Source organism: Culex pipiens, chromosome 1 (genome assembly GCF_016801865.2).
Source record: "Culex pipiens pallens isolate TS chromosome 1, TS_CPP_V2, whole genome shotgun sequence".
NCBI classification, from domain to species: Eukaryota; Metazoa; Arthropoda; class Insecta; order Diptera; family Culicidae; genus Culex; species Culex pipiens.
Genome location: NC_068937.1, coordinates 102,340,687 through 102,367,569, shown reverse-complemented (window position 1 = coordinate 102,367,569; position 26,883 = coordinate 102,340,687). Strand labels below are relative to the sequence as shown.

The 26,883-nt window shown below is 35.0% G+C and overlaps 1 protein-coding gene across 2 annotated transcripts in view; it reads left to right on the top strand.

Moving 5' to 3' along the window:
* The window catches only part of LOC120428959 (uncharacterized), a 92,365-nt gene that overhangs the window by 50,557 nt on the left and 14,925 nt on the right, over positions 1-26,883 (top strand). The window contains exons 4-8 of one of the 2 annotated variants that reach the window (XM_052711633.1): positions 1,570-1,823; positions 11,362-11,525; positions 14,934-15,140; positions 18,889-19,033; positions 26,222-26,502. In XM_052711633.1, the coding sequence (XP_052567593.1) occupies positions 1,570-1,823; positions 11,362-11,525; positions 14,934-15,140; positions 18,889-19,033; positions 26,222-26,502 (1,051 nt within the window). The remainder of the gene's footprint in view (positions 1-1,569; positions 1,824-11,361; positions 11,526-14,933; positions 15,141-18,888; positions 19,034-26,221; positions 26,503-26,883) is intronic. The other variant, XM_052711634.1, reaches the window with a different exon arrangement.

Here is a 26,883-nt window from a genome sequence, read left to right as displayed (position 1 = left end):
GTAGTCTACCATACTCACTGAAGCTATGCGGGTAAGTCCCAGCGTCAAAATCCGTCGACCTCTGGCTTGTTACGGCGGTAGACCCACAGATCTTAACTCCAGGGAGTCCTTGGATGACCCAGGACATCCCAACACATCAGCAAAGTAGTCTACCATACTCACTGGGGCTATGCGGGTATGTCCCGTGGTCAAAATCCGTCGACCTCTTGCTCGTTACGGCGGTAGATCCTCAGATCTTAACTCCAGGGAGTCCTTGGATGACCCAGGACATCACAACGCATCATCAAAGTAGTCTACCATACTCACTGAAGCTATGCGGGTATGTCCCGGGGTCAAAATCCGTCGACCTCTGGCTTGTTACGGCGGTGGACCCACAGAACTTAACTCAAAAGAGTCCTTGGATCACCCAGATCATCCCAATAAGTTGTTACAGCAATGCACTGTAGCCTACCGCACTCACTGAAGCTATCTGGGTAGGATCCGTTGTCAAAATTTTGAAGCTTCGACTTGTTTCTTCGGTTAGCCTGCTGCACAAAACTTCCGGAAGTTTCGGATGGACTAGAACATCCCAGGTGTTCCAAAACCATACTAAAATGTTTTAATAACATAACTAAACAAAATACAATTGATTCATTTTGAAAATTCTCCGACAAATTACGAAGTCCCAAAGATTCTTAATTTAAGTCATATTCTCAATTTAAGTCATGGACATTCTCATTTTAAGTCATGACTTAAAAAAAGTTGCGTAAATCGAGAATCGTTTAAAAAAAGGGGACTTAAAAAAAGAATATGGTGTATATGTTAAATCAAAACATACATCAATTTATTAAAATCCTGAGGCAAATAGCGCCGTATTCTTTGTGGTTGGAACTATTTTATCAAAGTATTAAGAAATGGAAGACATACGAGCAGATATCATTCGATAATTCGTATGTCTTCGATTTGATATCTATGGCAAATTGATAGCATAGACTTAAAAAAGTTGCAGTCTAAAGTAAGTAAATGGTATAATGAACAGATAATCGCGTAATCAAAATTATTGTTCAACTATATAAATTTGAGAAAATGCTATGTGTTATTGTTTTGAAATATCAATCTATGATTTTATTTCTTATAGTCACTCCATTTGAATCCAAATCCTTGATCTACATCTTGATCGAACTAAACTGTTCTTAATTTTAATGACGTAAACCTCCTCTTCGATGCTATCGCTGTACTGATCTATTGCTTTGCTTGTGCAACTTCTGTTAACCAATTATTGATTTTAGTGAACACCGCTTTTGCGAGAAAAACGTCGTCAGTTCGCGATGAGGACAGTGAGTACTAGTATAAATTCTGAGAAAGTCTGTGCCTTATTCTGCTATTAAAACATGTATCGGTCTAAATGCACGTGAACTATTCAGAATATAAGCCATTCACCACTTTGGGATCATATTTCTAAGGGTTCTTACGCTGAGCAAACCAAGCTGTTCTTTTGCATCATACACCTTTCGGTCAAACTTATTATCGCGCAATTTGATGAGATTACTAATTCCCCTTCTCTCCCCCCCTCCCCCTTTTACCTTGCAGAGAAATTTTTCCAGGGAAAACTGCTGCTCGCGTTCCTCGCCGTCATACTGATCATCAAGATCATCAAGATCAAGGTGATGTGGCTGCTTCCGCTGCTGGTCGGCGTCGGCACGGCCAAGAAGCTGGTGCTCAAGTTCCTGCTGTTCCTGTTCCCGGCGCTGTCACACATCTTCAAGCTGTGCACGTACTACCACCAGTCGTACCACAAGCCCAACTTCCACCATCACCACCACCAGATCAAGCACCTGCACACGGTGAGTTTTCTGGGGCTAATTATGTCAATTTTGCTGGGCGGACAGAGTCTCCGGGGACGTCCCAAATGCAAGTTTTTTTTTTTTTTGTTTGTATGGATTTTTGGGGCTTTCCAGGGAAAATTAGGGTACAATGAGAGAAAGCCAAGATCTGGTGCAACGTGTTGCAAAGTTATGGTCGGAAATTATTTCGGGCTATTGTGTAACCACAAATTGCCAACCTGCAGAGTAGCGAATTTACTTCTCATACCAGCAGGCTACTGAAATTTTGTGGTTTTTAAAGGGTACAAAGTGGTCATAATTCAATGCTGTTCGGAACAGATTTGCGATCGTTAGACGTTATTACTCGCTGTTTCGCAGTGAATAAATCAGTTCGGGAAATAAGTCAACCGGATACCTAGATAGTGCAACGCAATATGCGAAGCGTCTACAGTACGGCCCTTAAAAAAAATGCGATTATTAGGTGGAAATCGGGCCTGTTTTGACTATTTACGATTGAAAACCTTTTCTTTCGCTATAAAAAATGTCATAGCACATTGAAACTTAAAATTCTCCAATTTACTCCAAGCCCAGGCTATATAAACGAAAAATGAATTTTCTATTTTGGTAAAGGTAACCATTACTCTAGCCCGCCAATACCCCGTTTTGGCTAACTGCAAAAAACTGTCATGAAAATATCTTCAAAACATACTAAACTAACACCATGATACAAAAAAAAATCAGTTTGTTAAATACATTTTAGAATGGAACCACTTTTCTGTGAAAAACTGCACATGTCGCATTTTTTATGGGCCGTACTGTACTTGTTCATCGTCTCCCTCATATCTTTAATATCTGCATATATCATTTAAACCACGTTTTTCTTTAAAATTCCAAAGCTATTGATTGATTCTTAGAATTAATGTACGGAAAAAAAATCATGGTAATATCTCACCTGAGAATAAGTACATCTTTCACGACCGAAAAAAAACGTATAGATCTCGTATTTTTTTTTTTTGTTCTTTTTTCTTATGCCACCTTTCCAGTCTACATTGAGGTAAAATTACACCTTTTTATGATTCGTGCATCTGTTCAACCAAATTCATAAAAATAAGGGCCGAGTTTAAGATCACCAAAACATGGTAGACAGATTTTAGATTTAAGAAGGAGAAAAGCTCCTCTTCCATTTAATGCCCTATCGACTTCATTTGATTAATTTTGTTGACGATAATGGTAAGAAAATGAAGTTATTCAAAACCCTTTTAAATATATTTCTTTTGGTATACATCCACTAAAAATCAGTCTTATGAAAATTAACATACAGTCATGCCTCGGTTTTGCACGCCTCGGTTTTGCACTGCCCGGTTTTGCACCGTTCAGCTGCCTCGGTTAAGCACGGCCCAGTGCTTAACTGAAGCACAGAGCTTATGGGTTTTTGGCTATATGGGAGACATTGGCTTTAATCGTATGAAAAACCCGATTTAATCCCACCTGGGGTGAGAAAGAGCCTTTCTTACTAAAGAATATAACAATGGTAGAACTTCTTTCAATTAATAACATCGACTTAGTTTATTTATAACGTCAGCTCAAAAGAAAGTCTTGTGATGAAAGCAATGTATTATCATGATATTATGAGTATTATGAATGATATGATTTCCAAAAGAAATTAAAACGCAATTTTCACCAAAAGAATATTTTTAATCGTACAATATGTTTGTACGTTTCTAATCAAACAAGCGATTATGACAAACGCGATCATAGCAAGCTTCCCAACAACGCACACCGCGGTTTTGGTTTTCTAGTTTCGGTACGAGCCCTTTTGTGTGACTGTGTTGGTGTTTTGGTTCATCGTACCAGCGCACCAAGACAAGGTACAAGTGAACCGCGTGTGCCGCACGGTGCAGGGAAGCTAGCCATTCAGCTTCTACGAGAGTGACAGAGTCAGAGATAGCTATTTTTAACAACCGCACCACTACACACTCAATCGCGAGAACCTTAGGAAGAAAGCCATTGGAGTCGCCAGCATTGAACACTTTGAAAACGAAATAAACGATGAAAAGCTTAGAAAGCTCCTATTATCCTATCCAATGAACCCTGTTAAATAAACTTACGAAATCACGAAAAAATGAAGTCTACATTTAGGCGATTTTAGGAGCGCACGGGAAACAAAATGATTGTAGCCGGATGAATGTCCTATGTCACAAAGGTTTTTGCATAAACATTGGACAGTTATGCAAAAACGGACAGGGCAAAAGAAACCGAAAAGCTACGATATCTTACATATTGAAGGAAACATCGGTAGACAAGCTACTACAAAATGAGTATAAGTCGAGCCACAAAATATATGCGCCAGCATTCTCGCGCCAGTATTCGAAGCTCAACTTGACAACTTGGCGACGAAGCGTCGAAAATCGATGCAGTGTGATTTTTTGACGATTTTTCCGATTAAAATTCATGCTGAATCGACATATTTACGAAGATGGAAATGACGTCCTGCCTTAAAGTAAAACCTATACCTTTCTTTAGTAAGAAAGGCAAAAAGTAAATCGTTCTAAAAATTGATCGGGATTGCCGATCGATGTCGAATTTGTTTCAGATGCTCACTCATGGTCTGTACTATGAATGTAGCAAGAAATTTCGAATAAAATCAGAAATGAAAAATGTTGGCGAAGGTCACCAGGTGGGCTTTTACCTTTTTTTAGGGATTTTTTTTTCTTATGGTAGGTCAATCAAACGGCTCTAACTCCAGAACCATATTATGAATCTGGATGAAAATTTGGGAGGTTGTAAGGCTCGAAAAATGCAATTTTTGAGATAAATAAAAGATATGAAAATGAAAAAAAAATTACCATATTTTCATTTGAAAACTGTGTATTTTGTTGAAAAGTCTGGCCGCATCCGAAAACAGAGCGATATTTCGAAATTTGCGCGGCAACTCGCCCAGGTTCAGCACACTAGCTTTCATCTGCATTTAGAAGAATCGAAATCGGATATATGGGAGCTGAGAACGGCGCGACACAAAATTTTGCAAAATTTTACCACATACGAACATCACTCGACCTCCACGGAATTTATTTTCTCAAAATTCGAGGGTTGGAGATAGACGAGTTCTGTCAAGGTGAATCGATAGAGCGTCGAAAATCGATGCAGTGTGATTTTTTGACGATTTTTCCGATTAAAATTCATGCTGAATCGACATATTTACGAAGATGGAAATGACGTCCTGCCTTAAAGTAAAACCTATACCTTTCTTTAGTAAGAAAGGCAAAAACATGCAAACATCAAAAAATTATAGTGTTTTGGATTCGGGATGATGTTAGTTATCCATTAAAATTATTATTTTATGAAAATTTTCACAGAAATACGTATTTTTCCTGTATTTTGAAAATGCTTTTTTTTTCTCCAAAGAATCCAAAATATATTGTTATTGCAATCTGGGTATCAAATGATCAGGTTTTTTCGTACATTTCGGATATAATAACAACATTTTAAAAAATACTCCCAATTTTCACAAAACTACGTTTTTTCGAAAAAAATACTCAAAATTTAAATTTTTACAATATAGGTATCAAACGATCGGGATTTTTTCATACATTTCGAATGTAATAACAACATTTTTTGATAATACTCAAAATTTTCACAAAACTACGTATTTTTGAAAACAAATACTCAAAATTTCCGTTTTTACAATGTGGGTTTCAAACGATCGGGATTTTTTCATACATTTCGAATGTAATAACAACATTTTTTGAAAATACTCAAAATTTTCACAAAACTACGTATTTTTGAAAAACTTCTCAAAATGTCAGTTTTTACAATGTTGGTATCAAACGATCGGGATTTTTTCAAACATTTAGAATGTAATAACAACATTTTTTTTTAATATTCAAAATTTTCACAAAACTACGTATTTTTGAAAAACTTTTCAAAATGTCAGTTTTTACAATGTTGGTATCAAACGATTGGGATTTTTTCATACATTTCGAATGTCATAACAATATTTTTTGAAAATACTCAAAATTTTCACAAAACTACGTATTTTCGTAAAACTTTTCAAAATTTCAGTTTTTACAATATGGGTATCAAATAATCAAATCATTTTTTTCTAAAATACGTAGTTTTGTGAAAATTTTGAGTATTTTAATTTTTTTAATAACTTTCGAAATGTATGAAAAAATCCCGATCGTTTGATACCCACATTGTAAAAACGGAAATTTTTAGTATTTTTTTGAAAATACGTAGTTTTGTGAAAATTTTGAGTATTTTCAAAAAATATTGTTATTACTTTCGAAATGTATGAAAAAATCACGATTGTTTGATGCCCACTTTGTAAAAACGGAAATTTTGAGTATTTTCGATACCCACATTGTAAAAACGTAAATTTTGAGAATTTTATTCTAAAATACGTAGTTTTGTGAAAATGTTGAGTATTTTCTAAAAATGTTGTTATTACATTCGAAATGTATGAAAAAATCCCGATCGTTTGATACCCATATTGTAAAAATTGAAATTTTGAGTATTTTTTCCGAAAAGACGTAGTTTTGTGAAAATTTTGAGTATTTTCTAAAAATGTTGTTATTAAATTTAAAATGTATTAAAAAACCACGAAAAAGTTGATACCCATATTGCAATTACAATCTATTTTTGGTTTCTTTAGAGAAAAAAAAGCATTTTCGAAATACAGGAAAAATACGTATTTTTGTAAAAAATTTCATGAAATAATAATTTTAATGGATAGCTGACATCATCTCGATTCCAAAACACTATAATTTTTTGATGTTTGCATGATTTTTCGTACGATTAAAGCCAATGTCTCCCATATAGCCAAAATCCCATAAGCTCTGTGCCTCGGTTATGCACGCCTCGGTTTTGCATCCCCCATATGCGGTGCTAAACCGAGGCATGACTATTAATTAATTAATGATATTAATGATATAATTTATGATATTTATGTCGTAATAACATGATTTTCTTTCAATTTTTGAAAAAAAATGAGGCAAAATAATAATATAACCCGGAATTCAGGAGCTCCCTGTTTTGAAAAACGGATACTTTCAGCGTTTGTTTGCCTATAACTTCAAAGGCAATTGGAATTTGAGATCCGAAAAAAAATGTATGGCATTTTAATAAAAAAAAAATGAATCACTCCAAATTGTGCCATACAAATCTGGGATTCTCACAGCTTTTGCAAAAAAGCGTCTCTCTGAGACTTTAGACAACGATAATTTTGTGTTTTTTTATTTGGAATAAACCAGGGGTGCTCAAAGTTTTTGGAAGCCGGGTCAAATTTGCAAGCTCAAATGAGTTTGCGGGCAAAATTCATAAATAAGGTTATTTTAAAAAAAAATGAAATTATTTTAAATTAGAGATTCATAAATTAGGTTATTTAAAAAAAATGAAATTATTTTAAATAAGAGACAAAAAAATAGTCAGTTGAAGTTTTTTGAAATTTATTTTATTTTTTGAACGTTTTCGTTGATAAAAATAATAGATAATACAAAATGATTTTTTTATCACTGTTGTTGATTTTATTGTTTTAGGCATTTGAAAATTAAAATTTGGTTGAATGTAGGAAAACTATATCCTTTTTCAGCCTACTTCTGTTAACGGCCTATCCGCACTTTGATCATGTATTCCAGCTTTCATAAAGTGTTTTTGACTGTTCCAAAGTAATAAATAGCTCAAATAAAAGTGAGCAAGCAACTCTCCATTGTTGATATATCTGAAAATGTTGATTTAATAGCGGAAAACGGCGAAAGTGATGAGAATTGGTCGAACGGCTTAGAGAGATTAAAATGGGTATATTTCCCCTACCTGTGTCTTCATTAAAATTTTATTTTTTTATGTTTCAAAAATGGTGACATGTAATCTAAATTTATGTAACGGGTAATTTTAACTTTGAATTAGCTGTAACGAAAGAAAAATCGTTAAAAGCCAGAATATCAACAGTTCAATGAAATTTTTTTTAGAGTATGTTTGAAACACCCGTCAAGTTTATTTGCAATCATTATTTTCAAAAAATGTAAGATTCGAAGAAAAAAAACATCTAATCGAAAAAAAACTTATTGCCTTAAGGTAATTACTGTTCATCGGAAAATTACTAAAAGTCAATTTATTTTGAATGAATCCGAACATGCTGATTTTTCAAGCTAATTTTTCATAGTGGGTGGAAGGGAGAGCTGGTCGACAAAGCTTTGCTAAATAGTTGCAACAGCCTTATTTCTTCAATTTAACATTTTGTCTGACTGAATCAGATCAATCAATCAATCAATCAGATTCGTTATACAACTGTCATGAGTTCGAATCCCGAGAGAAGGTTTCCATTTTACATGATCGTTCAAAATGGGTCCTCGGGCCACAAAAAATCACCTCGCGGGCCACGTTTGGCCCGCGGGCCATACTTTGGTCACAATTTTTCTATTACCAAAGAAGTCATTTTACATCCGTTCGTTCATACAAGTTTCCACAAAATTTTGGAAGCTGTCCATTAAGACTTTCTCGACAAATTTATTTACACAATTAATAAAATACCCTTTTTTTAAATTCGACTTTTTACGTAAAAAAATTATTGTGCCAAATAATTGTTTTTGAAACATGTAATTTGAGATATAATTTGTAGATGACTAAAATGCCATCTTTTTAGCTGTGGCTGTCACTTTTTGTAGATAGGCAATGTGTGTTAAGAAAACGAATTAAATTAATTTAAGTGGGGCAAACAAGGAAATTAACAAAACATCTTCAAATGATTGAATTCCTTCCAAAAGTTTGGGATCGACTTTTTTGCGATTATTCCATCCCTAGTTGCCATTTTTTAAATCACAATTTCAAATGAACATGGAAAAAAAAGTCTAAAAACTTATTTAAGCAATATTTGAAAATCAAATTTACAATCAAAAAGTACTCAAGGTGACGACTTCCATCATTTCAATATATATCCATCGTGCAAGTATATAAATTTTGCGTCGCTTTTAATATATTAACAAAATTCATTCCACATGTTGTTAGTACCCTACCCATGTTGATACTTTTTGGTAACGATTATCCTATTCCTTGCGAAGTTATGAACATCATCATTAATCAATGATTGTCAACCAGGACGTCGATGATTGCATCACAAAACTTTATAAATTTTCAGACACATTTGTTTAAGATCAAAAATTCCTTGGGTTGCTTCAAGGAGGCTACAACCAAATAATTGAGTTAAATGCAGCGCATTTTAGAGTGATGATCGATTTTTTTTTGGAAGTGAAGCCGTTCAACCTTAACTTTGGGTTTCGATGTATAAATCCACAAAAACAATGTTTGACGTGACTTTTTTTACCTTTGAAAGAACCATGGTTGCCTCCAAGCAAAACAAAATCACACAAGATCAACAAAGTTTTCTCTTGATAACAAAATAGCGGTGAACTTCCAAGTGACGATAACCCAGCAAATACGGGTCCAATTTGTAATGTCAAAAAATGAAAGTAACTAGAATTTTTAGAGTTGTTAAATACAACTTTTTCCAAAACGTTCAAATTTGTCTTAACATTTGATATTAACCAAGGGTCCTGATTTTCGGTTCAATGATCAGAAATCACTCACTCATCGCCGAGCGAATCTTTGCCGACGGGAGCTCGCAACCAGTCGCGAGCGAACACTACACTCAGGCTGCCAGCGACTTGCTCAATCGCTTCTCCCAGCGACACAAAATACTTCGTGAATTTCTTTGCCCACTCCGTCCGTCGACCCGAGTCACACACGAATACGTTCAGAGAGAGGAGGATCTAACAACCACAGTTTGCCGTAATTTGTATTTGGCATGATGGAAATTGCTTGTAAATGTGTCTTTGATGTCGTGTTATCAACAAAATTCAAAACATTTTTGATAACATAGATTTTAAGCAGTTTAATAACTGAGTAAAACAAAGCCGATCGCAAACTATTTCGACTCAGCGACTGAGCGACATAACGCAATCGGTCTCTCTGAGCCATTCGCTGTACTACCCGATTGAAGTGAGAGGGAGAGCAAAGAGAGAGTATTCTGTAACGATTGATTTGGAAGCGACAAACGGTAGGAAACGGTCAGAGCAATTTTTTGTCAATTTCAATTTGTGGTCGCGAGTGAATGAGTCGTTTTGGAGCTATCAGAACCCTTGAAACGCAAATAAATGTTTTTGGGTCTTTTCAACGTTCATGTTGTTTTTGAGACTTTTTCCTGTAATTTTCAAAAATCAAGTTTTTTTTACAAAAGTTGGCAGCCCTTTCAAATGAATTTTGACCAAATTGTGCCATGGCTCAAAAATTGGCATTTGTTGGGAGGATTGTTCTTTTTTTTTTAAATTTAAGACTCAAACACGATTTATTCTTTCAAATTCCCAATAACTAAGATAATATCATCAAAATTATTATTAATTTAATAACGTACACAAAGGCACATATTATGAGCTCCAAAACAAATTTGCTGTTAATTCACGTTATAAAACAGCTGGTCATGACATCGGTTATTAAATTAAAATTAAATTTTTGTTTTATATTTCAGGGGACTAAGGTAAGTGATGAATTGAAATTTTACCTTGTTGTTGAAAACGGTTTGATTGGGTTACAATAAAAATCAGATGTTTAGATATCCTACCCCAAATTATTTAAAACATTAACAAAACACATTTTTATAGTTTAAACGTGAAGCAATCTTTTTTTATTTGGTTTTATTTTGACATTGCATTGAAATTAACAATTCAAACAATTGTTTCGAAGCGCCAAATATTTTATTTGAATAATGTCTATCAGTAGCATAATTTTCAAAACTCGTTAACATTTATAATTTTTATTGGAAAAAGGTTTAAAAACTGTTTCAAAGTGCCATGTAGATTATTTTATCACTTGTTTTCGGCACATAAATTGAAATTGATTTAACACGAAACAAATTAACACAGACCTTACTCCTCTGAACCCCAATCCGAATTGAGATTTGCTCCAAATAGTCAAAAAAAATCACTTGTGTGCAGTCTCACGTTCTACCTTTTAACAGCAGATGTGTCACAAGATAGCACACAAGCGACGATTTCGAGAAAAGTATAAATAAATATAATTGGGGACATTTGTTGATACTTCTAAAAGTAATGAAAAGGCAAATTTGCAGTCATGACATGAAAATTTTAGAATGTTTGCAGGTTTGGTCAATTTTACATTTTCTTTTTTGAGATGAACAAAACGCCATTGAGCATAAAACAAATTGTCTTGACGTTTCAACAAGTTACACCAAAGTCCAACGACACAAGACACTAAAAAGTAACACTAAAATCTCTGAGACACGAATTACGTTTTTAAGAAAATTTGGCTATGGGAAAAAGCAACACATTACATAAACAATTATTATTCTTTTTAATTCGCTTTCAATCTACTCTGCCAAACACACATCTAAATAAAGACATCCCATCGGCAGCATCCCTGCCGGGCTGTCCGATTTAACACACCAAATTATGCCCGCGCCTAATCCACCTCAACGGGGCTCTATTTACTACGTACCCACCCATCGCTAATCCAAATTTTCTTCTCCTCCTCCTCCTATTATCGGTTCCAGTTCTTCCCGCACGAACACGGCAGCCACAACCTGCCCGAGCTGATCTACACGAAGCCTCCGACGGGCCACCCGGCCGAGTACATCCATGGGGCTCCGGTGCCACCGCATGCCCACTTCCAGCCGGAGCTGCACTACGAAACGTCGGGACCAGGGTTGGGATCGGAGTGAGTTTGACTTTTTTTCTATCTGTACTCTTGTTTCGCGTTGATACACTCTCCAAAAAAGGAGATTTCACGCCGTCGAATGTGTATGTTGGTGAATGTGTTTTTTTTTCTTTTTATTCATGTTTTAGTTTATTTTTACTTCTTTTTTATGTTCGTTTAGATTTTTGTTCTGTTTGCTTTTACTTGTTATGTTCGTTCGTTCGTTCATTTTGTTGTTGTTGTTGTTGTATTTGTTCACACTTTACCTTATGTTACGGTTGTTATTGATGTTGTTGATCACGCATGACGAATGGCATGGCGCAGGTTGCGAAAGATGAGAGAGAAATTGCGGATAAAAAAAATCAAGTTCAACATTTGATACAGATTGGCTTTGCTATAACAGACGTGCTAACATGTGTTGCATAAGCTAACCTTGCGGCAAGTTCATGCTTTGTGTCAGCATCTAGGATCTATATAAGAGTTGTTTGATATGCAGAAAAGACGTTTTTCAGTTCAAATTAGCTTATTGGAGTTTATGCTCATTAACAAACCTCGTAAATTTTGGAATGACAGACCCAGCATTTCTAAGTATCATGAGATTTTGGTTTGAAACACATTTTAATGAATTTTAGAGAAACATACAATAACAATATCAGCGCAGTCCAGATTAAGCTCCAAACTTGTCTAAAAAAGCAGACACTTATTAACATCAGTCAAAAGATACAGTGTAATCAAAACTTTTCTAAAATGTAAAAATATCATGTTCGTGTATCGTGTATCGTGTAAACAAGTTTTGAGTCTGATATATCCTTATCGGAACTAATATAACATCATACATGTATCTCAGTAATTGCGTTAGTTTTACAACTTGGTTTAAATTGAAAATTTGAAAAATCCAATTATAAAAAAGTCGATTGACTATTTTTTTAATAAAAAAAAGTATTTACAGCGCTAAGGATTTCGCAAAATTCTCTACGTTTTTGCAAATCGGCTTTGCGATGTATTTTTTATTTGGATAAAACTTTGATTTATTATTTTGCCTTTTTGTAATGTAATGTAATGTAAGACGTGATTGATAAATTCATACTTCTTTCTGGAATTCTGACTTTTTTTCTTGAATCAATAGTTTCCAAAACAAAATAAAAACTAATTTGATATCACCTAGAAAAAAAAATCTTTGAAGGGACATCCCAATAATTTTTTGAAAGACATCCGATAAACAACGTGAAAACTTTTTTGTAAAAAATATAGACCCTACCTCTCTCTCCCCATGTGGATAAAAGTTCATTTTTTAAAATGATTTTTTTTCCGCGTACTTTTTTCTTCGAAGTCGTAACCTAGCTGCAACTTCGCAACTTACGGGTTTTCGATAATTTTAGAATGTATTACAAAAGATCGAAAGACGCAAGATCGACTGGACAAAAGGTCGAATATCTAAAGGTTGAATGGACCAAAGATCGAAAGTTTGTTTAAGCTTTTAACATTAATATTTTCGATGCAATTTTGAGATTTGATTTTAACTCCTGATTTTTTTGATTAAATAAACATAAAAGTAATTGAATCTTTTTTTTTATTATTTCAGCTTTGATGTTTTGAGATAAGGAATTTCAACTCATAAATGGAAAGGTTATGTCAATAAAGGTTATGTTAAGATTCATAAAAAAATCTCAAAAGTTCGTTTAACGTATCATAAAAGCAACAGCGCATTTCACGGCTTAATATTTTTTGAAATTTGTTTGATATCTTCTCACAAAAGAGATAATAGAGGTGTGATCTCTCGCACTTTTCTCTAACAGTAAGCGTCCAGTGAAACTGTTTCGATCAAGATTTTTACAAGTTGTTTTTTTGTTAAATTTAAAAGTAAGTTCTCAATTGATTTTGTTACCTTCTGGTCATTAATATGATTTTAATGACTTTTTTACAGGAAAGTTTTAGTTTTAAATGTTCAAACAAAGACATAGTTTCATGGAAATTGAAGGAACTGTTTAAAATTAAATTAAACATATTAGCATTGCTAAATTAAACATGTAGCATTGCTTACATTTCAATGAAGTAATGAGATTTTTCATGCAAAGTACAAGAAAAAATAATATATACTTGTTTGTACTTCTGGTGGACCAGAAAAAGTTTTTAAACTATCAAATTGACTAGATTTAGAATGATCGCTCATGTTATCCTGATATCTTATCATTAATTGGGTTTAACAATATTTTAAAATGCTTCACGAAACATCAATTTCATCCTCCATGTCTTCCAAAAGATTCCAAAATCTGATCAATCAAAAGTTTTTTTCAATATGGAAAATAGTTTTTTTGCATATTTTATTGAAATTTATAAATTTAAAGAATTATATACTTATTTAAGAAAAGCTAAATCTTCTTTTTATTCAAGAATATTTTTGCTAAGAATATCCATGTTATTTGTTGTTATTTAGGAAACATGACCACTTCTATAAAAAATGTTTTAAAAGAAATGAAATCGAACAAGAAAGCGTTGGTTAAAGCTGTTTATGCCATTGCAAATATATTTTTAAATCTATGTCCCTCGACTCTGAGCTACGACAAAACAATATGAATTGAAATTTAATACAATGAATACTTTCAACATTTAAATGAAACAAGTGTTTCAAAATGCATTGCACACCAGTCTAGTTATTTTGCCATATAAGTTTTTAAGTAATGCGTAATGACGAAAAAAAAACATCGGAATTTCTCAAAAATTCAAAAATATATTAAAGCGAGAACAACGCAGGAAAATGCATTTAATTAGTTCACATTTATTAAGATTTTTTTCTATTAAAATTTAGAAGTTCTCTAAAAAAATGGCCCTCGATTTATCGAGCCGATTTTGAAAGGCGACATAAAATATTAGCAACGGCTTTAGTTCCTTTTTTTTAAGAAACTTAAAGATTTTTATTTTCAAAGATATTTTTCATTTTTTTTCACCATTTGTATCGTTTTGACTAAATCCCACATTATTTAAATTTTTGTTCCCTTTCTTAGTCATTCTGTACTGTCAGATTTGCAACGTTGATTTTCTTTTATATTTCAAAACCACCAACAGTCATCGATTTATCAAGTCATCTTGGCTCATGTGTTTTTTATTCTCAATTTTTCTTGCTTTTTTTTTTCTTAGTTCCATTTGGTACAATAACTTCCACAACCTCAAGTAACGGACCACCTGACCGTCCTGAGCGCCATCGCCATTTTGTATATCGAAGCCAATTTGTATCGAAAATCATCAGTATCAGTTTGGGATGTTTAGTTTAGCATAGAATGAATGTGCTTAGCTCATAAGATCACCAACCAATCAACACACCACACCTCGAATGTTAGAATGTTAGAAGCCATCGTCGAAACCAAAATCACAAAACCTCAAAAAAAAAAAAAAAAACTCAAACCATACCAAAAACCTCCTCCTAAAACGCAGGTTCATTAGCGATAGAAACTCTTACGTAGACAACTCGTTCAAGCCACGGTACGAGGACTTGAACGAGATCAATGCATGGGGCTTGGGCTCGACACCTGCACCGTCTCAGCTGCAACAGCAATCATCTTCATCACCACAATCGGGCACGGGTCACGGCCATCACGGTCACAGCAGCAATGTAAATCCACTCACGCATCATCAGCCCAGGTAGGTTCAAGAAGAGCCCAATTCGAGTGCGATCCCAACCAAACCAAACCCTCCACGACTGTCCACCGAACCTGACCTGCTTCCTTCTGGGCTGGGCTTCTGTCTGCTGGAGGAAATCTTTCCGACGGAAAATTGGAACTACAGAAAACCCACTTTTCTTTCAAAGCACTACAACTAATCTATCCATCCATGACTAACATTTGGACTAACTCAACTGCAAGGAAAAGGGTGGTTTAACCAGGAAAAAGAACGCTAATTATTTCTCTCACATCAAAAGCACTCACTTGGAACGCATGGTTCGAATGTTCGTGTGTGATAAATAAACACCCCCATAGCCTTATTAATCGATAACAATTTAATTCACCTTTTCATCGTGTGTGTGCCTCATGGGTAAACATGAATGAAAAGCAGTCTTGTACAGTCTTCCCTTTTTCTTCTTTCTATCGGATTATGACCCGCTTGTACGAGCCACATTGCCGATGCAGCACGCCACTAAAGAAAGTTACTCCCCTTTTGAGTGTATGCCGAGCCTAGCGATTAGGTGTAACCTTGAGCTTGTTCAATTAGTGTTGATGGATTAATAGTGTTGTGTTCTGTTTACATTGGATACGAAGTATTGAAAGCTACTTCAATTGATTTTTACTACCCATTGCCAACCCTTTTGCTAATCCCAAGAAATTAATTACTGAAAATCTAATTCCATTTGGACCAAACATGACCGCAGTTTTTTTATTCAATAAAATAGTGATTTTTGTGAAAAAATACTGAAAAATCTAATCCACCGAATTCTTGCGATGTGATTAATTTTATCCTATTTTTGTTAAAATAAGTTGTTAGTTTTGATTTTCTGCAACAAATCGAATAAAAATTAACCTAACCCATATTTAAATAATCAACGGTTTTTAAACGTTTAATTAAAGATAAGTTTGATGATTAAATTATTTACTCAACGAAGAAGCGTTTTTTTTTTTAGAGTGTGTTTATTTTTTCTCTGTATTTCTAATCAAGTCAAGTCACAAAATTGATCATGATTTTTTTTCCTGGGATACAGAATTTCGAATATTTGCATAGACTTTTTCAAAAAAAAAAATTATTAAGACTTGAAGGACGATCCAATGATGCAAAATGCTTTCACTCAGTGACAAAAACTTTGAGTAAAATTTGTACCAGCCGAGGTTATTAATCGATAAAATTATCGTCGATAATATTATCGTCTGACGATAGCAATAATGGTTATCGTTATTTCGATAATTCTATCAGCGATAATCTTATCGCCGGTAATGGAAGATAACTAATTTTTAAAATCTTTCTAAAGTATACGTACTCAAATTTGTTCACAAAATACGGTATTTTTCCGAAAACGTACTAAAATTTTCATAATTTGCAATATGGGTATCAAACGAAGTGAATTTTTGTGTGTATTTTTTTTCAATTTATTAGAGTTTTTTAAATACCAAAATTTTCAAAAATTACCGTATTTTTCGAAAATATTCAAATTTTTTAAAATTGCAATTTGGGTTTAAAACGAAGCGAAATTTTGTATGCTTTTCAATTTATATTTTTTTAAATACTTAAATTTTCACAAATTACTGTATTTTTTTGAAATACTTAAATTTTCTAAATATGCAACATGGGTATCAAACGAAGCGAAATTAAGAATGCTTTTTCATTTTATTAGAGTTTTATTTGGAAAATTCAAAAAATTTCACAAAATACCGTTAAATACTTAAAATTTTAAAATTTGCAAAATTGGTATAAAACAATTTGAAATTTAGTATGCTTTTTTAACTTATTAGAGTTTTTTTTATTTGGAAAATCCTAAAATTTTCACAAATTGCCATATTTCTTCGAAAATACTCAAATTTACAAAATATGCAATATGGGTATCAAACGAAGCGAAATTTAACAAACAATCAAATTGTGTATGCTTCATATCAAATAAAATTTTGCGTCGTTTGATACCGATATTGCATATTTAGAAAATTTGAGTATTTACGAAAAATTCCGGCAATTAGTGGACATTTTTATATTGCCAAAAATACTCTGTTAATGTGAAGAAGCATATCAAATTTTGCTTCGTTTGATACCCATATTGAATAATTTGAATATTATTGTATGTTCGAAAAATACGGTAATTTGTGAAAATTTTAGTATTTTCCAAAAAAAAAAACACTAATAATGTGAATAAAAGCATACGAAATTTCAGTTCGTTTGATACCCATATTGCAAATTATGAAAATTTTAGTAACTTTCGAAAAAAATACCGTATTTTGTGAACAATTTTGAGTACATCATTATACTTTGAAACATACTACATTTTTTTTTGTTATTTTTTTATTGATTTTAATTGAACCAAGAAAAGCGCAACAAAATAAGTACACTGTTAAAAATTTAATGTTGCAAAATGTTTTCTCCCTTTCTTTTATTTTTTAATGCAGACAAAAATCAATTTTTTCTAATTTTTATGATTCAAAACATGTAGAACACTTTTTTTCAATTGAAAATTGGCTGAATTTTCTAGTCAAATAAAAAAGTAAATAAACAAATTCAAAAAAATAAACCGCGTCTTAAATCTGAATCAAATTGGATAAAAAAAATTATAATATAATATTTATGACTACCGTAAACCGGAGTGACTTTGAAAGGATTTCAATTTGTTTTTGGAATATTTTTCAACAGGCAAGGGGTTTCTCAAGACTATTGCTTTTAAAACATGTACTGGGGTAGGGCACACAAAGTCCATGCACTATTTTGGAAAAAAGTTTGTTCAATAGTGTTTAGAAAAATAGTTACGTGATATAAAATTGAAAAAAAAATCGGCGATTTCGTTTTGCAAACATGTTTATGTCCTGTCATTTTACAGTGACGAAATGGCTTACTTATTATAGCCAAAAATAACAGTTCTAAAACGTTTATTATAGCACTCATTTAAGTGCTGAAAAATTCAGCACTTATATCAAAAAGTAAATGTTTTTGACACAGTTTTGGTATTTGAGATGACGCACCACACGAAAGCCAAACTTAAGCGGTGAACAAAAGCATCACTGAAGAATCCTTTTCAAAATTATTTTTCGGAATTGCAAAAAATGTTGATTGCAACTCGTTAAAAACTCTATTATTTCTACATCTAACGTATTTATCCTACTTGGCAGAGCTTCGTCTTTATTTTTCAACTTGTTTCATAAATTATAATAATTTTTATTCTCGAGCAAAAAATGTCATAGTCTTGTTTTGGGTCTTAACCCAAAAGTACTCTACAGTGATTTGAAGATTGTATTAAATCAAGCATTTTTAAATGTAAACAGACAATGAACTACTCGAATTTGACAAAAAATGGGTTACAAAACTAGAATTTTATGTAAACAAATCATATTTTATGCAACAAGCTACAAAAGAAGATTTCGTCAGCACAACGCGTACATTCATCCAACAAGGTTTTCCGACGACGAATGTTGAAAGAATCAATGTTAGCAAATAACTTTTTTGTTGCGATCCCGGACAACACTTTTTGAAATGGATTATTCCAGAATAACTTTTGTTTGTTGCGTTGAATTCCGTTGTCCGTTTCGAAAGTAGGTTGGCAAAAACACTCACAATGGAGTAACATCTTTTTGGCAAATCGGTTTGATTTTCCCCCTTATCAGCTCAAATACTAATCAAGAATCAATTATTTTCCCTCTTTTCCCACACGACCACCATCTCAACCAACCCCAACCATCATTCCATCACCATCACCAAACTGAAACAGAATCGTCGTCCCGAAGCCCGTGTACGGTCCCCCGCCATCGTCCGCCTACGGACCACCCGGATACTCGGCCAAACGCAATCCGACCGGTGCGGCCAGCTCAATTGCGGCCACATACGCATCAGCCCCCACTGCGGAAGAGCAACTGGTAAGTTCGTTTTATTGGTATTTAATAAATTCAAAAAATCTCCAATTTTTAAAAAGGCTGAGATATATTCACTTGAGAATTCATCTAAACCATAGAAATTTCAGGTATACCAATGTTTTTTATTGTAATTGTCGATCAAAAGGGTGCCCTTTAGGTTGTCATTCGGCTGGTGTTCCAAAAGAAAGCACACATAGCTCAAACTTGTTAATTACACGCCATTAACCACGGTTAATCAACGCCTTCCAAGCTGAAAGTTAGGATGGCACAAGGGATCCAGTGGGTCAATTGGTCATTAACATCCGGCACCGCTTTTTCGTTGGCCTGTCCGATTCGGTAGAAGTCGTTCGTGCTCATCCAGCCATAAACTGGAACCTTAATAACCTCTGAAACGCTGCTGATGCCTCTTCTTCAGCAGTCTGGTCGCTTAGCGGAGAAAGCACCAAAAACTCATAAAGCACGTGCTAGATGGTGCGTTATGGTGCTATAGTTGGCGTTGGGTCCCATAAAACCGCGGTTGGATCGCTGATGGAATCTGAAATAGCTTACTAAAGGCCGTACACGCGAGGGAACAAGCAGTGACTGCCAGCGGCGCACGATGGCATTTGTTTACATTTGAGTTAGGGCAAGGTGGTTGGAAAAAACAGTGCAAATTTGAAATCAACATTTTCTGATCAAGCTCACATTTTGTGGAGCGGTTGGCACAAGCCCAAAGTTCCGCCTTTTTCGCAAAAAAATGTGAAAAATCTTTCAGGATTAAACTGTGGTATCTCTGGAACCATAAATCGAAGTAAGTTAATCCATGACTCATTTTGAAGGAAATTTGACGTGAATATGCAACTAAAATCTTGTTGCTAAATGTTCACATTGAGGTTTTGACCATCCTGTTACTAGGAAATTTTTCGGTAACGTCATCTGGGGCGCATTGAGACAGCAGTTTTAGCCATGTTTTTGCACAATATTTTGATATTTTTAATTGATTTCGATTAAAACAGACATATAACGACAAAATTAGTGCCTCGGTTACCAAATTTGATGCTTTTATAAGCTCTAAAAACTGATGTCCCTAATAGACTGTAGTCCCGATTCGACCCAGTTGACGGTACAAAAAATTAAATTATTCGCTCTACAGCATTGCCTTTGCGTTCTCAATTGCGAGATTCCTACTCGAAACTAGGTGTCCGAAGGCTCGATTGTTGAGGCAATTCAAACCTCTTTTAACACCTAAGCTTCGATCCACCCCGGGATACGAACTGTTGACCTTTGGATTGTTAGTACAACTGCCTACAAGCGACTCCACCGAGACAGGACCCAGGGAGATGACTCCCTACAATATTGTGGATTTAGCTGGTAGTTGGATTTTCTGGCATCTTCTCACGGTCATTGGAAACGGTCGTGGATAGACCTAGGGGTTCCCAATTGGAGTGCAAAAGATCAATTTATAGAAAAATTATGGATTAAAATTTTGGTTTTTAATCACTTCTCCGACATCAGGAATAATTGTTTGAACATGCTCGCAAATTTTTTATTCAGTCGGAAAAATATTATTTTTCTTGAAAAAAGTTTCATTTTTAATCACATGATCACCCCTAATTCTGGCTCGATGCCGCCATCATGCGACCGCGTGCTCCGTTTGTTTGTCAACAAAGCTGCAGCTGGATGGTGAGACGAAGTGAGGGGGGGGGAGAGATTTTGACATTTTTATGCCCGCATCTGGCCCGCCGCCTATTTCGTCGGTCGTTGAGCCGACGGTCGTTTCCAACGACCGAGTCCAGCTAGGAACTGCTTGTACAATAACTAGACAGCAAAAAATCCTAAAAATATGTTGTCTTTGGGAAAGTTGTTCAAAATTTAATTAAGGTTCTAGATCTCAGAATTAATAAAGATTGGACGACTGCAATAGTGGCGCAATGCCCTCCACAGGTTAAAATGGAAACAGTTGCTTTTCTCCATATATTTTGACGATTTTTCCCATACAAACGTCAAGCGATTAGAGGGAGGGGTTCCCGTGGCCAGAATGAGCTCAAAATTGGAATTTAGCCTAGTGATGGGTCAATCTTTGATTTCAGGGGGTAGCCCCGAAAAAGTTCGGATTTAGACCACCCTAATGCACCCCCTGCTTTTCTCGGTATTTGGAAGAATTTTCCGGGGAAAAAATCAAAGAAATTGGAAGCTTAACATTGCAAAATCATGCCGGAAAAATGTTGAGTACCGTAGGAAAAAAATCAGCCAAAGTTATTTGCAAAACACCGTAGGATAAAAACAGCCAAAAATATTTGCAAAACTTTCAAATTTTGTGTTTTGATCAAATTTTGATTGAACTTTCAATATGATTTTTGCACAATATGATAAGCATCAATTGATATTGTAAGTGTGTTTAATATTCTACAGACAGATAAGTCTTAAAACATAAAAAAAAAATAATTTAATGTTATTGAGGTTTTGCAGCGCGACTGTGTTTCAAATGTAGGTGGCGCCAAAATGAGGTTACTTGCCAAAAATCGTATTGCTTTCTGCTGGATTTAAGAACAAAGTCGCTTATTTCTCATGATTCCCTGCATCAATCTTAATGAAACTAGTTGCAAAAGACGAGAAAAAAAATTTGCTTTAAAATAATGAACATCAATTTTTGGGCGCGCAAAAATTTGTGAACTTTTTCTTTAAAAAACATGTTTTGGAACACGAAAAAAATAGTTTCCCCGTATATATCAATGAAATAACCAGTTATATAGTTGATAACAGATGTGTTAACGTATATTCAACAATTTCTATTGATTTTTGACAGACTTTCTTGCCAAATACTCCAAATTACTATCATTTTCTAAATTTACAGTTTTCTCATAGAAAAATCAAACAAATATTGGAAAGTTGTACACCAAATTGTTGGAAATAATTTTTCTCATCTGAATCCGGCATAAGTTTAAAAAAATGTTGTTTATGAAGGAAAAAACACATTTTTTCAAAAAAGCATAGGTTTACGCTATTTGTTCATAGGTGGCGACATGTGTCTTTTAGCTTTGCTGCAAATCCTCTATGCAAAAAGCATGGTCGGGGCAAAATACACCGCTGTGATGCTCATTTGTCAAAACAGCGGTGCCATCTAGTGGTGACTAGTGAAAACTGCATTAACCCGGTGCATTTTGCCCCATTGTTGTGGTGCATATTGCCCCCCAAGATTGTTTGGAATGAATGAAAAATATTTTTAGAAACTGGCTTTTTTTAACAATGTTGAGGTTTTCAAAACATTTTTCACAAAATTACAAAATTATTCCACAGGGCTGTTATGGTTGAGAGATCACAGATTTCCATTTAGGGGACTCAACCCCTTAGAAGGGGTCCCGTCTCCTCCTAATTAACAAAATAAACTAGCACAGTTTTCGTAATTTTTTTGGAAATTTTAAGAAAATTTGCTGGATTTTATAGAAATTTTAGGAGATTTTTGAAGAAATTCTGGAAATTTAAAAAAAAATGTGAGAATTTTATAATATTTTTTTTAAGTTTGATTGTATGTTTTTTTTGTTTTTTTTTAGTTGTGAAGATAAGTGTGATTTTTCGAGAACTTTGGTATTTGTTGGTATTTATGGGACTTTTGTAAATTTGTCTGCAAATTTTTCATATTTTATGGGAAACTTAATTTGTTGTGTGGAAGCTATTAGCAGGGGTGTGCTTATGGGTAGATTCAAATATTCAAATTAAACAATGTATTTTTTCCAGAAGAATTTTTGGCTACATCTTTAGGCGCTTTCTCTAATTTTTCAAGTCATTTGCAATTTTACTATAAAGTCACCCAAACATTTCAGAGGAGCTATATGTCTTTTGAAAATTTGCCTGGAGACGCACTTACGACTTAAACATTTTTACACAAATTCTCAATATTTGAATGAAGACGTCCTTCAAACGTCCTAGAAAATCCTGGTTAAGAACAAGTTTTCTATTCTTTATTATTAAACTATTAAACATCAATATTTTCCTTTCATTGAATTTATATAAAATGATTCTAAAAAGTTTGAAGAAGGGAAAGTTGCATAAAAAGTTTGATTATCAAATATATGTGAATCTATTTCGATAATAAAACATTTTTTAGTTTTTTTTTAAATAAAAGCAGGGATTATTGCTATGAAACTCAATAGCGATGCATTTAAAGTGGGAAGATGGGAAGATTTTTCCAACATAAAGTTGAATATATTAAACAAGGAAAAATTGCATAAACAAACTCAGTTGTCAAATATATGAAATGTTCAACAAGGCAGATCTATTGAGAGACTTTCCATGGCTCAACTTGAATTCTTAATTAAAAAAATAAAATTGCATAAAAAACCTGATTGAAAAAATAATTCAAGAGATAAAAAATGTACATCTTTTGAGAGATCTTCCTCTCTCAGCAAAATGCATAAAAACTAAAATACAAAAAAAACTAACTTAATCCACCTATGTGGTTGGAGCCTTCCTCACTCATTACCAACAATGACTGATATGATGGGGTTGTACACAAATTTCATCTTTTTTTTAGATCCGAAATAAAAAAAAGTACATAAATATAACTTAAGAGGCCATATCTCGAGAACGGGTTGCCAGATCTTCAATGTGTTTGGACCCGTTGGAAAGGTCTTTTGATAACCTAACCAACGATGGGTCGGATGGTGGATCCGGACATAGTTTACATACATTTAAGTGAGATCCGGCTTTCAAAAAGTACACCAATATCACTTAAGTGGCCATATCTCGAGACAGGGTTGCCAGATCTTCAATGTTTTGGACTCGTTGGAAAGGTCTTTTGATAACCTAACCAACGATGGGTAGGATGGTGGATCCGGACATAGTTTACATACATTTAAGTGAGATCCGGCTTTTAAAAAGTACATCAATATCACTGAAGTGACTATATCTCGAGACAGGGTTGCCAGATCTTCAATGTTTTGGACTCGTTGGAAAGGTCTTTTGATAACCTAACCAACGATGGGTCGGATGGTGGATCTGGACATAGTTTACATACATTTAAGTGAGATCCGGCTTTTAAAAAGTACATCAATATCACTTAAGTGACTATATCTCGAGACAGGGTTGCCAGATCTTCAATGTTTTGGACTCGTTGGAAAGGTCTTTTGATAACCTAACCAACGATGGGTCGGATGGTGGATCCGGACATAGTTTACATACATTTAAGTGAGATCCGGCTTTCAAAAAGTACATCAATATCACTTATTGGCCATATTTCGAGACAGGGTTGCCAGATCTTCAATGTTTTGGACTCGTTGGAAAGGTCTTTTGATAACCTAACCAACGATGGGTCGGATGGTGGATCCGGACATAGTTTACATACATTTAAGTGAGATCCGGCTTTCAAAAAGTACACCAATATCACTTAAGTGGCCATATCTCGAGACAGGGTTGCCAGATCTTCAATGTTTTGGACTCGTTGGAAAGGTCTTTTGATAACCTAACCAACGATGGGTCGGATGGTGGATCTGGACATAGTTTACATACATTTAAGTGAGATCCGGCTTTCAAAAAGTACATCAATATCACTTATTGGCCATATCTCGAGACAGGGTTGCCAGATCTTCAATGTTTTGGACTCGTTGGAAAGGTCTTTTGATAACCTAACCAACGATGGGTCGGATGGTGGATCCGGACATAGTTTACATACATTTAAGTGAGATCCGGCTTTTAAAAAGTACATCAATATCACTTAAGTGACTATATCTCGAGACAGGGTTGCCAGATCTTCAATGTTTTGGACTCTTTGGAAAGGTCTTTTGATAACCTAACCAACGATGGGTCGGATGGTGGATCCGGACATAGTTTACATACATTTAAGTGAGATCCGGCTTTTAAAAAGTACATCAATATCACTTAAGTGACTATATCTCGAGACATGGTTGCCAGATCTTCAATGTTTTGGACTCGTTGGAAAGGTCTTTTGATAACCTACCCAACGATGGGTCGGATGGTGGACCCGGACATAGTTTACATACATTTAAGCGAGATCCGGATATATGTGAAAACACATTTTTATACATAACTTTTGAACTACTTATCGAAACTTCGATCTGTATAAAACTTGATCTATGGGACCCTAAACCAAGTCGAATGCAACAGGTTCGGGTCAAATCGGTTCAGCCAGTGCCGAGAAACATGAGCTAGTTTGTTGGTCACATACATACATACACACACACATACACACACACATACACACACACACATACACACACACACATACACACAGACATTTGTTTAGTTTTCGATTCTGAGTCGATATGTATACATGAAGGTGGGTCTACGACGTTTTTATACAAAGTTCATTTTTAGAGCAGGATTATAGCCTTACCTCAGTGAGGAAGGCAAAAGTAGGGAAAAGTTATGAGCAATTTGTTGATGGTACCATATTGAAAACTCCAGACAAAATCCCGATCATTGTTTCAGGTCTAATCAATTGACGAAATCGGAGGGGAGTTTCTCCCAATCAGCTCTCTATTGAATTATGAAAATTAACCTTTCGTCAACCTCACCGGTTGGTGTTGGTTCAACAAACTTTTAATGCCCGCTGCTCGTTGAGTTGAGTCGAGTCAACACAACAACAAAAATGGAGAAGCTCGCATTCGTGATCAAAATCCAATAACGATATGACACACTTTCCTTCCTTCCTCATAGTGATGAGCACGTACAAGTCCAAACTAGCCAACGGCAAGCCGTCAACGTGAAGAAAGCGAAACTCCACCCCGAAGACAGTCCGTCGTCGTCGTCGGCCCCCAGACATCTCCATTCATCTTTGGACATGGGTAGAGGGCTCGTCTTCCTTCATGGACCCGTGCTCAAGTGGAGTGAGTGCGATCAGGTTGTGCGCAACTCTCACGATGTTCACCGTGGATATAGCTTGTTGTTATGAATAGCCAGCGGCGCCGCCGACTTCCAAAGTGGCAACAGGTTAATTTCGACCATCAACAGAAATTAGCTAATGTGGCTTGGGACTTGGACTGCGTGAACTTGAGGAAATTGAGCGACTGGCAAATGCTTACAAATTAGAAGGGTTTGGGTTGAAGATTGATCGGTTGAGTTAAGTTTTGTACCGCCCTATGAGTTTCACGTTGATTGATCAGAGGTTAAGTTTGACTGACTAAAGTGCAGCAACGCTTATCAATCTTAGAAAGCTAATTGAAAGACGCACTTTTTCTTTTCCATTTTCCCACCCAGGTGCGTGAGGCCCAGCGGCAGGAAGCGTACAGGATAGCCCAGGAGCAGAAGCTGATCGCGAAACAGCAGCAGATCGTGAACCAGCAGGCCTACGCCCAGGAGGGCGTCACGCCCCGGCCCGTGGATCCGTTCTACAGCCCGATCCTGGCCCGGCTCGACAAGGTGTTCAACTCGCTCGGCATCGTCGAAGAGAACTGCCGGGAGCGGCTGGTGTGCGCCATGTACAAGTCCCCGATCAAGTACAGCCCCCACAGCAACTACGTGTCGGCGGAACTGAGCAGGTAATTAGACGCAAGAAGGCAATGGTTTTTCTATTGGTGGGAATCTGCTCTGGTGTGCAATGCAGGCAGTGATTCTATTCAAATCAAGTGCATCTCTTTCGTAACCTCTATGGTTATTACGTGTTTGATGGGATGGTTATGGGTTTTGCAGAGAAATACTTTTTGTGACAGCATGAGAAATGGTTTGATAAACGAACTTTTATGCTACCAGCAAGAAAGGCAGATGTTAGATTAAATCATATGATCATTAGGCTGTGAACTTGAGGGTGGGTAAAATCATATATGAACACTGCTAATATTTTAATTGAGGCTGTTTTGATTCGTTTTTTTATTGAATATTTTATTTATTCAACTTTCAAAATTCAAATTATTTACTCATTA